The sequence below is a fragment of the Carcharodon carcharias genome, chromosome 13 (assembly GCF_017639515.1).
Source record: "Carcharodon carcharias isolate sCarCar2 chromosome 13, sCarCar2.pri, whole genome shotgun sequence".
NCBI lineage: Eukaryota > Metazoa > Chordata > Chondrichthyes > Lamniformes > Lamnidae > Carcharodon > Carcharodon carcharias.
Genome location: NC_054479.1, coordinates 49,023,102 through 49,035,831, shown reverse-complemented (window position 1 = coordinate 49,035,831; position 12,730 = coordinate 49,023,102). Strand labels below are relative to the sequence as shown.

The 12,730-nt window shown below is 43.0% G+C and overlaps 1 protein-coding gene across 3 annotated transcripts in view; it reads left to right on the top strand.

Annotated features, from left to right (window-relative positions):
* kremen1 (kringle containing transmembrane protein 1) overlaps positions 1-12,730 on the top strand; it is a 253,321-nt gene that overhangs the window by 79,576 nt on the left and 161,015 nt on the right. For all 3 annotated transcript variants that reach the window (XR_005944764.1, XM_041202488.1, XM_041202489.1), the window contains exon 3: positions 2,233-2,324. Coding sequence is in view for 2 of the 3 variants with exons in the window: in XM_041202488.1 (XP_041058422.1) it covers positions 2,233-2,324 (92 nt within the window). In the remaining variant the exon portion in view is untranslated. The remainder of the gene's footprint in view (positions 1-2,232; positions 2,325-12,730) is intronic.

Here is a 12,730-nt window from a genome sequence, read left to right as displayed (position 1 = left end):
CTTTCTTGGATAATAAGAAATTCTGGCTCATGTGACCTGGTTTCCCTTGACCTGGAAACAGTGCCAATAAGACGGAGGTTAAGATACAGAAGCCATGTGGGTGTGGATAAAGAAGAGCTGCAGCAGGGCAAGAATGGAGAAGGCACATTTACAAGGAGTTGTATGTGTAATACTGTTAAAAAGGATGGAAAGCTGAAGACAGGGTGTGCCATCAAGACTGTCATGAACCTAGCTAAGGAAGTCCTAATGTGCCATTTGGGTGCGGACAGTCCCCATGGACTCAGAAAAAGTGGAGTTACCATTCCAGGTGACATGAGGACCAAATCCATTGAGTGAGAAAAGTGAGAGATCCTGCGCTGGTGCCACATTTCAGTGGGGAGTGATACAAATGCTTGTAATCTCAGGAGATAGTATCTTCTTTTCTATAAAATTTATAGTTATAGCTAACTATAATTTGCCTGTTAATTCATGTTTAATGTGTGTGGACTCTGGTTTGTGTTAAAGTAAAAGCTACAAAAAATGATTTCTTTATTTGGGGGGGTCATTCAATAGATTTGGTTATTTTGGTTTACGTTCCCCCCATGGGAATCATCATAACATGCTGGTTTTTAAGTACATAGAGATCAATGATGAACAGCACAGAGAATGATCATTCCAACCGTTAAAAATGGCTAGTGCTGAGGTAGGCCTTGGAAGTTGACCACCCTGCCGTAAATGTGTTATTCATGTGTCATGCATGATCAGGGGAATCTGTGTGCCATATGTGTGGGAAGGGAAACATATTGTCAACTCCTTTTCTGTAAGTGCCATACAGACCTAAGGACCACAAAGTTCTCCAATCACTGAGGAAAACCCTTGCTCTACCATATGTCCTGCTCATAAAAATATGGAGACATCTTCAGGCTGGACCAGCTTGTCCTTGCACTGAATCAGTATTCCTTGCACGAGCCAGGAACCTGTTCCACTCTTCTGTGTGAGATATGTGTTTTATTTAAAATAAAGACATGCTGTCCACTGCCAAAGATAACATTATTCTAATTTTAAAAAATATGGAGGGTTTAAAATATGTTTTATTTTGGGGACCATTAGACAGCCATTTGATTCAATTACTGCAAAAGATATTTTGGACCCAACTCACAGGAGCTGTCAGTAGCCGTGTTAATTAGTGTTTTAATCCTGGCACCATCATCTTTCCTGTTAACTCTCCCTCTGAGCTGTTTCTGCATTCCCTAAGCATAATTGCAACAGTTTTATGATAAATTCTGGGGTTTTTTTCTGCGTTTCTGCGTTTCTGTGAATATTTTTCCCTTCTCTTGCTCTTTTATCTCTCTGTCCTTTTCTGATACTTGCTTTTCTTTCAGTTCAAAGCAACAGATTTTGCTTTATGGTACTGGGAATATTGTACAACTCCCATTCCATCAGTGATGGGAGGATATCTGTTTTTAAAAAAAAGCAAAACTACGTAATGCTGGATTTGGGATTGCTTTGCATGGTGCTTCCAGCACTTTTCGCAACGCCAACATTGTACAGTGACACAAAACAGTTTAGTTTAGGTGAGGGACCAAGTAACTATTGATCCATGCCCTGGCACTGAACACCATCTGCAGGAAAGGAGATGAAGAAAATGAGCAAGTTTTTGATGCGCTGCTTCAAAATCAGCAGTGGCCGGTGATTATAAGTTTGGCACTGACATTGAAAATGTTTAATCAAGCAGCATCTTCCTGTATTTGGCCCTGTTTAATAACCGAACACTTACACGTATGAAAAAGAAACAGTTGCTCAAAGAGGTGCTCTGCAAATATAACTTTCAAGAGCTAATCTCAAAGGCCTTTGATGTGCCAACTTATCAGTGCTGTTTGAGAACAATTTGTGCTTATCTTCCCTTTGCACTGGGCTCACATTGACAGGCAATGTTCTCGGCCTGTGATACAGAATGTGTCCCACCGCTTCATCACTTGTACAGACATTGTCAGTGAAATCTCCATATTCAGTGCTGTCTTCCTCACATTGTCTTAGCCTTCTAACTGTAGGTGCACCAATCGAGCATTCTTCAGCCTCTTATACCTGCATAAATATGTTTTTGCATCTTAATAAAGGAAAGGACTCTGTATGCAGACTGACAGGTCGTCCTCAAAACTGTTCTGTATAGGGAAACCACAGTTTTGATACTGACAGTAAAATAAAAGTGACTGACCGTGAAATACCCTAATGGATAGTCTCTTGCCTCTCCAGGAACCCAGACAATGATGTGAGGCCATGGTGTTACGTTGCTGAGTATGAAGATGGCGTGTATTGGAAATACTGCGACATACCAACATGTCACAGTGAGTAGGAGACAAGTTTACTGGGCAGCCATTGAACCACCTCTCCATCTTTCTTATGATAGAAATTTGTTTTAATAATGTAGCTACCTTTAGAGGTAACTGATTCCGCTCTCCAGTGGAGGGGCCACACTTACAGGGATCATGGGCATAGAATTAAGCCTCCAGTGTTGTAGTCTTATCCTTCGCCCATGCTGATGTGAGTGCAACGTTGGCCATGCAGAATCATGGAATTGCTCTTAGTAAGTAGCTTCAGCTGAATTTTAAAATTTTTCTAAATTATTTACAGGAATTGGGTGTCACTGGCAAGGTCAGCATTTATTACCCATTCCTAATTGCCTTTCAGAAGCTGGTGGTGAGCTGCCTTCTTGAACTGCTATTGTCGGCTTGGTGCACGTATTCCTAAGTTGTAGCTAGGTAGCGAGCTCTAGGATCTGGATTCAGCGACATTGAAGGAATAACAATATATTTCCAAGTCAGGATAATGTATAACCTGGTGGAGAACTTGGAGGTGGTGGCGTTCCCATGTCCCTCCTTGCCCTTGCTCTTCTGAATGGTAGAGGTTACAAGTTTGGGAGGTGCTGTTGAAGAAGCCGTGTCAAGTGAGCACAGAAGTTTTGCTTCATAGTTCCTCTGATGGCTCAGTTGGCCTGAGAACCGGCCAGAGTGGTGTGAGCGATGCTGATCAGGTTCAATCCCAGTTTGTGTTGTGTTGTCGATCCTCAGTTGAGGTAGTGTTTGGTACCGCAGCCAGTTGTCACTCTCCCAATGATTCAGCCAGGAGACCCTTGCTGGAAAGTGCATGTGGGGAAACCTCAGAAGAGGACAGAATAGGGCTTGGCTTTGACATTTGTAAAGTTAAACAATCTATCGGCACTCACTCACTCACCAAAAGTAGCCATTTTAGTAATGTGCCTGATACTCAAACAATTTATGGTGAATTCCAAGACCCTGTTCCCCCAATATAACTGCACCAATAAGTAATGCCACTTCGTGAATCAAAGCTACAGTGATTATAGCCTCACCTCTGACAAGTGTAGGGCTGTGGAGAATACTATTATATTCTAGTATGAGTCAACTTCTTCTGGGCAGAATGGGAGAAAACAAGGGATGACGGCAAACTTCTTACACACAATTGACCTTTAAGTCCAGAATTTAACTCTGTATTAAAGAGGATTTTGATGCAGTTGCAGTCAGTCAGGTTACCTTAGCAAATCCTAGTCACCACAACACCTCTGGTCTGTCAGCTGCCACAACTGATGTTCATTTTCATTTCTCCATACAAATTTTTCCATATATCTAGAGCATCTTATGTTTGGCCTTTCCAAGTGGTACGTAATCCACCACCTTCTAAGGATGTCTTGCTTGAGTTATGGTGTACTCCAGTGTCGAAACCAATGGAACCATCAGAGGATCTATATACTCTACATGCTTGGGCCTTTTTGTGTGATTAAATTGCTGAGATGAATAAAGAAAAATTCAAGGGTGGCTGGTGAAATGCATTTATTTATTTATTTATTATTTCGCAGGGCGTGGGCATCGCTGGCTGGGCCGGCATTAATTGCCCATCTCAGCTGCCCTTGAGAAGGTGGTGGTGAGCTGCCTTCTTGAACTGCTGTAGTCCATGTGGCATAGGTACACCCACAGTGCTGTTAGGGAGGGTGTTCCAGAATTTTAACCCATAAGAACATAAGAACTAGGAACAGGAGTAGGCAATTCAGCCCCTCGAGCCTGCCCCGCCATTCAATACGATCATGGCTGATCTCATTTCGGCCTCAACTCCAATTTCCCACCCTCTCCCCATACCCTTTCTAAAAATCTGTCTATCTCCTCCTTAAATTTATTCAGTGTCCCGGCATCCACTGCACTCTGAGGTAGTGAATTCCACAGAGTCACGACCCTTTGAGAGAAGTAATTCCTCCTGTATCTCTGATTTAAATCTACCACCCCTTAGCCTAAAACTATGGCCTCTCATTCTAGAATGCCCCACAAGGGAAACATCCACTCCATGTCTAATTTGTCTATCCCCTTTAGCATCTTATATACCTCAATTAGATCTCCTCTCATCCTTCTAAACTCTAGCGAGTATAGGCCTAACCTGCTCAATCTCTCATCATAAGACAAGCCCCTCATCTCTGGAATCAATCTAGTGAACGTCATCTGAACCGCCTCCAATGTAACTACATCCTTCCTCAGGTATGGGGACCAAAACTGTGCACAGTACTCCAGGTGCGGTCTCACCAATGCCTTGTACAGTTGCAACAACACTTCCCTATTTTTATACTCTATTCCTTTAGGAATAAATGCCAAAATTCCATTTGCCTTCCTTATTACCCGCTGTACCTGCATACTAGCTTTCAGCGATTCATGTATGAGGACACCCAGGTCCCTCTGCACTGAAGCATTCTGAAGTCTCTCTCCAATTAAATAAGTCGCCTTTTTATTCTTCTGACCAAAATGGATAGCCTCACACTTATCCACGTTAAACTCCATTTGCCAAATTTTGGCCCATTCATCTAACCTGTCCATATCCATGGGCAGAATATTTCCCCCGTCGGGGAGGAAGTTTAGGAGCAGGTGTGTGGAGGCGCATCTCCGATTGGCACCCCCGATTGGGGGTGCACTGCCATTTTACGTGGGCGGGCCAATTAAGGCCCGCCCAGTGTGACGTCTGCCAGGAAGTGCTATGCGCTCCCTGTGCAGGGCGGTGGTGGGGGGGGGGATTCCCTGAGCCGAGAGTGTGCTTTTTCGCACATGCCCATGAAAGAGCGCACTCATCTCCCTGGGGCTAAGTGCTGCCTCAGGGAGATCGGCTCCACAATAAAAAATCTTAAAAATTGAAAAAAAAAATTCCCTGACATGTCCCCTCATGTCTCACTGTCACATGAGTTGGGACATGTGCATCACTTTCAAATACACTTTTATTACATTTTTAAAAACCTACATTAAACCTCATCCCGCCTGTGGATGAGGTTTCATGCTTTTTCTAATTCCCACCAGGGCTCCCGACCTGCCCGCCACCCTTAGCAGGTAATTAGCAGGTCCGCTAATTACTTTAATGACTTTGTCAATGGCCTCAATTGGCTATTGACAGGTTGGCGGGTGCACAGCTGATTCTGCTGAGCCCCCGCCTACCTGAAAATTGAAATGGAGCGGGTGATGTTGGGAGTTCCGCCCGACATCGCGCGCCATTTTACACGTCGGCGAGTAGGTCCCGAGCCCCGCTTACCGACTGGGAAATCCTGGCCCATTTGTAAATTTCTTATTTCTTCATTGCAACTTACTTGCCCACCTATTTTGATGTCATCTGCAAATTTAATTATAGTACCTTCTATCCCTGAATCCAAGTCATTAATATAGATTGTAAATAATTGGGGCCCAAGGACCGAACCCTGTGGCAACCCACTACAGCTTGCCATCCAGAAAAAGACCCATTTATCCTGACTCACTGTTTTCTGTTGATTAGCCAATCCTCTATCCAAGCTAATATATTACCCCTAACTCCATGTGATCTTATCTTGTGTATTAATCTTTTGTGTGGCACCTTATCAAAGGCCTTCTGGAAGTCCAGATATACTACATCTACAGGATCCCCATTATCCACTTTGCTTGTCACATCTTCAAAGAACTCTAGCAAATTAGTCAAACATGATTTACTGTTCATAAAACCACATTGACTCTGATGGATTGCATTTTGACTTTCAAAATGCTCCATTACTACTTCCTTAATAATGGATTCCAACAATTTCCCAATGACAGATGTTAAAGTAACTGGTCTATAGTTTCCTACTTTCTGCCTCCTCCCCCCCCCCCCCCCCCCCCCCCCGCCCCCTTTGAATAAGGGCATTATATTAACATTTTTCCAATCCACGGGAACCTTTCCAGAACCCAGGGAATATTGGAATATTATAGCCAATGCATTCACTATCGCAGCAGTTGTCCAAAGGGTGGGTTCTCTTTCAATATTAGCCTGGATCACAGTGACCAGATGTAAATTCTAGCTCCTCGAGGGAGAGAGGAAAGTTGGGAGTGAGACAAACTGAGCTTCATGCATGCTTCTCCTAGCAGCTGCATAAAAACAATTTGGGGAAGATCAAAAATAACTAATTAGTCGGGGCATCATGGATAAAAAGAAATGTTTTGTAATGTTACACCACAGAACTAATGGACAAGGTTTGACTTCTTTGTTGGCACTAGAATGGGAATTGAAATTCAATGCAGAGAGATTGTAAATACTTTTGTGAAAATGTTTCCCCTTTCATATCACTAACAAGAGTGTTCATGTGTTCTTTTGGAACCCATTAATTCTTTTAAGAATAACGAACACAGAAAATATGCCTGCAAAATGCATTTACAGCAGAGCGACACGTAGGCCCAAATTTTTGTCAGAAAGGAGCGAAAGTAATGGAAATGCCAGAAAACCAGAAATCCCTCCTCCAAACCCAGCACTTCCCATTTTTGCAGAGGCGGGAATGGGGCGGAATATGTTCCATGTATGAGCGGTTCACTGTGGCAACTGGCCACTTAAATCATCAACTGCCTCCACTTAAGTGGGATTTTGGTAGGCCAGGAGTGTGAAACTAGATGTGTGCAGATTAGATCCGGTAAGAGCAAGGCCCAGGTTTTTAGACCTGGGTCGGGTGCGCAGAGATGGAAAAATTCCTGGCTCTGCGCACTTGACCTTTAGAAATGGCCACCCACAGTTAGGATTTTCATTCTGGGGTTCTGGATTGTAAGTCAGGCATGCCAACCCACGCACATGTGCAGATGCTGCCGGTTGCAGAGGTGGGCTGGGTGGAAGGGCTGCCTCTGTGCTCCAGCACTTTGGTTTAATCCTTTTAAAAATAACTTAAACAAAAAGTTTCCCTACAGCCCTCACCCGTCACGCCTCACACACCCTCCATGCCAACCTATGTCACCTCAAGCCCCTCTATCCATACTCTGCATACCCATATGCGAAATCATGCCCCTCACCCACCACCAGTTGCCCTTACCCTTTCCCTGCCAACTCATTTAGCATCCTTTGACAGTTCCTTGACAGCTTTGATAGTTCATTGACAGTTCTTTGACAGTTTCAATAGTTCTTTAACAGTTCCAATAAGTTTAACACACAATCATATTTACTTTGAACAATTCCAAAGGGGGCCTAACCTCTTCCAAAGGTGTCCCAGGACCAGATCCAGAACCCGGCTATCGAAATTAATCCACCAAGTTTAGACTTTCTATTACTTGGTCTAATCTGCACACCCTGGGGTTTCAGACTCCTGGCCTATCAAAATTCCACTTCAGTTGAGGCACTGGCGATTTAAATGGCCGGCTGCCTCCATTAACCTTGCATGTGCAAAACCAGGCCTAACTCCAGTCCTGCCCCTGCAAAAATATCAAATGCCACATTCAGAGGTTGGATTTAGAATTTCCATCCATTTCTGGGATTTTCACCATGGTGGAGAGCCTCCCCCACTGTGGCAAAAAATCTGAGCCCAAGTGTGAACTTGTTGGATTCGCTTGGATAACCAGGGGTACTCCAATGGAGAAGTAAGGTGAACCTTTGGATCACCTTACCAGAATACCTTTGGGGGAAGTAAGGTGTCCTTTGGAATTGTTAAAAGTAGGCATAAATGAGCATAAGAAGTTCATCAATGCATTACTGTCAAGCTCATTGGAACTTTCAACAGACCTATTAAAATCAACTGTTAGAAGTACCTATCAAAGGGTGCTGTCAAGCTGTCAAGACATTTAAAAGTCCAGTGCTTTAAATTTTTGGGAAAAAAATGTCTGGAGTGTTTAAAATAAAATGATTGCTTGCTATTTCACTCTGTCTCTTGACATAAGCCTGAGGGCTTCCGTGACTGGATTAGTGCTGCATGACTGATGTCACAACCATGAGAGATGAGGGCTGGAGGGATGTTTTACATTTCAATCTTTAATTTTTATTTTTGGACACAGTGCCGGAGCTTTAAGGCAGGCCTTCTGTCCAGATCGTCTCTGCACCTGGCAACCCCCTCACTTCTTCTAGGGTCTTCCCCGACTCATATTGTTGCCCAACTGCCTCCCCCACTGCCCCCACCACCCCCCCTCCCCCACCCCACCCACTGTGATTGCCACTTCCCACTGAGGCCACTGGATTACGGAATTACCCTTAATGCAGTCAAGGCCTTTTAAAACAGGTCAAAAATCGAAACCCTTGAGAAGGATAAGGGTGGGTTATTCAAGTTTTATTATATAAGACACAGTGACCTTTAATTCAGGAATACAGTGCTGTTTCTGCCCAAATGTTTTGTTATTCGACTTTGTTGTGTCTCATTAATTTTACAGTGAATTTTTCTGGCGTGAGTTTCATGGCTCAGCAACAATAGTATAATCTTTACAGCTACTGTCTTTATGATGTGGTGGTATTGTAAAAAGACTTTTTAAAATTCTATTCCCAGAAGTCATATCATTAAGCTGGTCACTGTTATCTTCGCCATTTAAAAAAAGCTGTTTAACTTGTCTTGTGTTTCCACCTGGTTTCTTAGGGTATAATTAAACTGTTTGATGGTAACTAGGAGGTTCAGGGTGTAAAGTTAATAACACACTACACCACCATGACCTCATGCATCAGATTCCAACACACAAAATCTCCTGACTGCAACTGGCACTTCCCCCAACAACCCCCCAATTCCCTCCACCCACCTCTTTCTATATTTTTTCGCTTTCTTTCCAGTTGTCAAGCACTGTGCAACATGCGAGAGAGCAATTGAAAAACCTACCCCTGGGGCTTTTTCACTTTGTGAATGTTTGGGCTAGCGGTAGAATCCCTGCCTCTGAGCCAGAAGGCGGTTTAAACTCCAGCAAATGGAGAATGGAGCACTGAATACATCCAGTGGGGTCCAAGTATTCAGTGGGTTTGAGTAACTATGCCACCTCACCATACATCCTCTCCCCCCGTCCCACACCCCTCAGCATTTGGGTTGTGGGAGCCCAGAACAGCCTTCTGTTTTATAGACTGGTTATAAAGATGATTGCGGCCCTGTAGGACTGTTAACCAGTCTGCAAGTTCTGCCGCTCTTTCATTCTTCACCAAGTGAAGAACTGAAGATAGAAAAAGAACAACTAAGGGAAGCCTGATTGTTATTTCCCTGCAGTGGCCTGCTCCCCACCCCCACTGACTGTCAGCAATTTCAGATGTGGCGCATCCTGTTAATTCCTGGCAGTTACTGCTTGCCTCTGTGTCTATTTTTGTTTCTTTTCTTAAAAAAATATGTCCTACATGTGTGCAAATTGTGATTGCTGTGCATTAGATTCTACTAGTTGTGATTTAGTCTTTGGTCATACTTATTAATACCAGAACTCGAGGGGTTTGAGCTCAGAATCCATGCTGGCATGCAACACCCCTAAACACAGGCCATTTATCTCATTGCTTTTAAAGGGTTTTTGCTTTGCACAGAATGACTTCCACATTTGCTTCTGCAACAACAGTTGTATCACAAAAATAATTCATTATAAGTAGAGTGCCTTGAGAAGCTCATGATAGAAATGATGATACGCAAATACAATTCCCTCCTTTTACTTTACTCCTCTACCTTCTCTGTGTCTCTCTATTTTTCTTTTTATATATCTTTTTCGTACTCCAATTTCATGTTTTCCCTTTTCCATTTTATTTTAAAAGGCATGACAGCTTTAATCTCAATTAAAAGTCATGAGCTATAACTGGCTAATGTGCCACTGAGGTGTTAGATTTACAACAGTATTTTTGATTTATTTAGTATGTTTTAGATATCAGATTAATACAAAATATCCATTGGCTAACAGCAGATAAGACAGTGAAAATGAGCAGATACGTCCTCCATACATACTCCACATACGTACTGCTCTCGTTTACAACAGAATAATTACTCCTTGAGGAATCCTCACCAACTTGCTTTCCTGAAACCACTTAATTGTCCTGAGGTACAATCCTTGGTGTCAGGTCATCTGTTAAAACCAGCTACCTTAATAGCAGTAGATGTTACTGCTCACTGCCAAATGCTGGCTGATGGTTAAGTAAATGTCCGTGGCTCTTATGTATATAATTCCCCCTTTCCAACTCCCCATAACACCAAGGATGGGATATACTTCCTCTGTTATTATGGTTTTATCTAAGGATTTATAAGCTGCTTACTCTAGAAGAGATTTTGCTGGATATGCTGGTCATTTGTTGAAAGCAGATATTTTTACATACTAACTATTTACAAAGATTAAATAAGACCAAGACATAGCTGGAGCTATTCTCTTAACATGATTCACATTCATCTTCCTTCAGTGAGGGACATCACTGTGACATTGTGCCTCATGCCTCAGTAGCTATCATTTGGAGATAACCCTTTACTCTTTACCTACACCTTAAGTTATGGGAACCTATGTCCCACTGCACTTTCAGTTAACGCCTTGACTTTATGTGACGCACAGTTTATTTTCAAAGCTGTTTCTCAGCTCTCCACTTTTTTGAAGTTGTGTCAATTTGGCCATTGGCCAACTTTTTCTGGTTTTCCAGGCTGGCATGTATAGGAACAGAAGTAGACCAGCCTGCCCCTCAAATCTGCTCTGCCGTTCGATTAAATCATAGCTCAACTCCAGTTAATTGCCTTAGCTCCATATTCCTTGATAGCCTTACTCAACAAAAAAAAGTCTCAATTTTAACCTCCAATTTTGCCGTAGGCACAGCCTTTTGGGAGAGAGGGAGTTCCAGATTTCTCTTTGAGCTCAAACAGTTCTTGATTTCCCTCCTGATTGGCCTAACTCTAATTTTAAGATTATGCCCCTTGTTCTTGATTTACTCACCAGGGGAAAGAATTTCTCCTTATCAACCCTATTGAATCCTTCTCATAACACCTTGATCAAATCACCCTTCAACCTTCTATACTAACGGGAATACAAGCCAACCTTATGCAACCTATCCTCATAATTTCACCCCTTAAGTTCCTATATCATTCCAGTATGTTTTGAATTGGCTTTAAAATACACTTTTAAAATCATAGAATGATACAACACAGAGGAAGGCCATTTGGCCCATCGTGCCTCTGCCAGCTCTGTGGTAGAGTTATCCAATTAACCTAACTCCTGGGGCAGAATTCCTAGCTCAGCAGGTGGGCACGCGCCCGACCCGACCGAGCGTGAAATGACGCGTGTTGATGTCGGTTGAGCGTACCGACATCAATGCGTAGGCGCTTGATAGTTCGGTCGGTGGGCAGGCGCTGCAGCCAGCAGTGTACCCACTGACAATTAAAAGGTCTATTAAGGCCATTAAGTTATCAATTGTCCTGAATTTTTCACTGCCTGTTCAACCTAACGATTGACGGGCAGACGAAAAGGCCAAGCAGTCTTTGCAAATTTTTGGAAACCTCATCCACGGTCAAGATGAAGTTTCCGAAAGCAAATATAAATGAAATAAAAACTTTAATTTTTTAATTAAAAACATGTCCCTGCTCGTGTTACAGATTCACATGAGGTGACATGTTTTATTGATTTTTTTTTCTGCTGTTTAATATTTTATTCAATGCATCATTCATTTCCATAAGGCAGCTCCGTGTCTCATGGAGATTATTCAGTGCTCTTTTGCGCGCATGTGCGAAGTTCGCGCTAGGCCTGCTCCCCTGCCCCCCACCCGCACAGGCAGTGCTCGGCACTGCTGCTCGTCTATCATACTGGGTGGGCCTTAATTGGCCCCCCAGTGTGAAATCGCGGTGCGCTGTCGATCGCGGACAGTGGGTTGGCTTCCTGCCTGCCCCCACCAATCCCATAGGCCAATGGCAAAGTTCTGCCCCTGATCTTTCTGTATAATGCTGTAAAAACTATTCCTTCACGTATTTATCCAATTCTCTTTCAAATGTTACTATTGAATCTACTTCAACCTCTTTTTCAGGCAGTGCGCTCCAAATTGCAACAACTTGCCGTGCAAAAAAAATAAGTTTCCTCACATCACTTCTGTTTTTCTGCCTATCACCTTAAATCTGTGTCCTCATGTCACAACCTTCCTGCACTGGAAGCAGACTCTCTCTTTTACTCTTTTGAAGCCATTAGTGGTTTTGATTGCCTTGATCAAATCTCCTCTTAACCTTCTCTGCTCTAATGGTAACAACCCCAACTTCGCCAATCTCTCCACATAACTGAAGTCCCTCATATGCACCGTCACCAAGGCCTTTTGGAAAAAACTCATTGGATAATGGAATACATGTCTAAAGGAGTTGATCCAGTGATGTTTACTATTGGAGATACTGGGCTTAAGAGATATGTGCATCACTCAGTGTATCAATGTAAAACCCAACAGCTGCTTTGCAAGCTGAATCTACTCTATAGTCTGTTAATCATTCTAGTCTAAGTGAAGCTGGCTGTCAGCTAATATGTGTAACCTTTTAACAGTATCTAATCAGTCGGTCTGAGAGAGAAAGCAA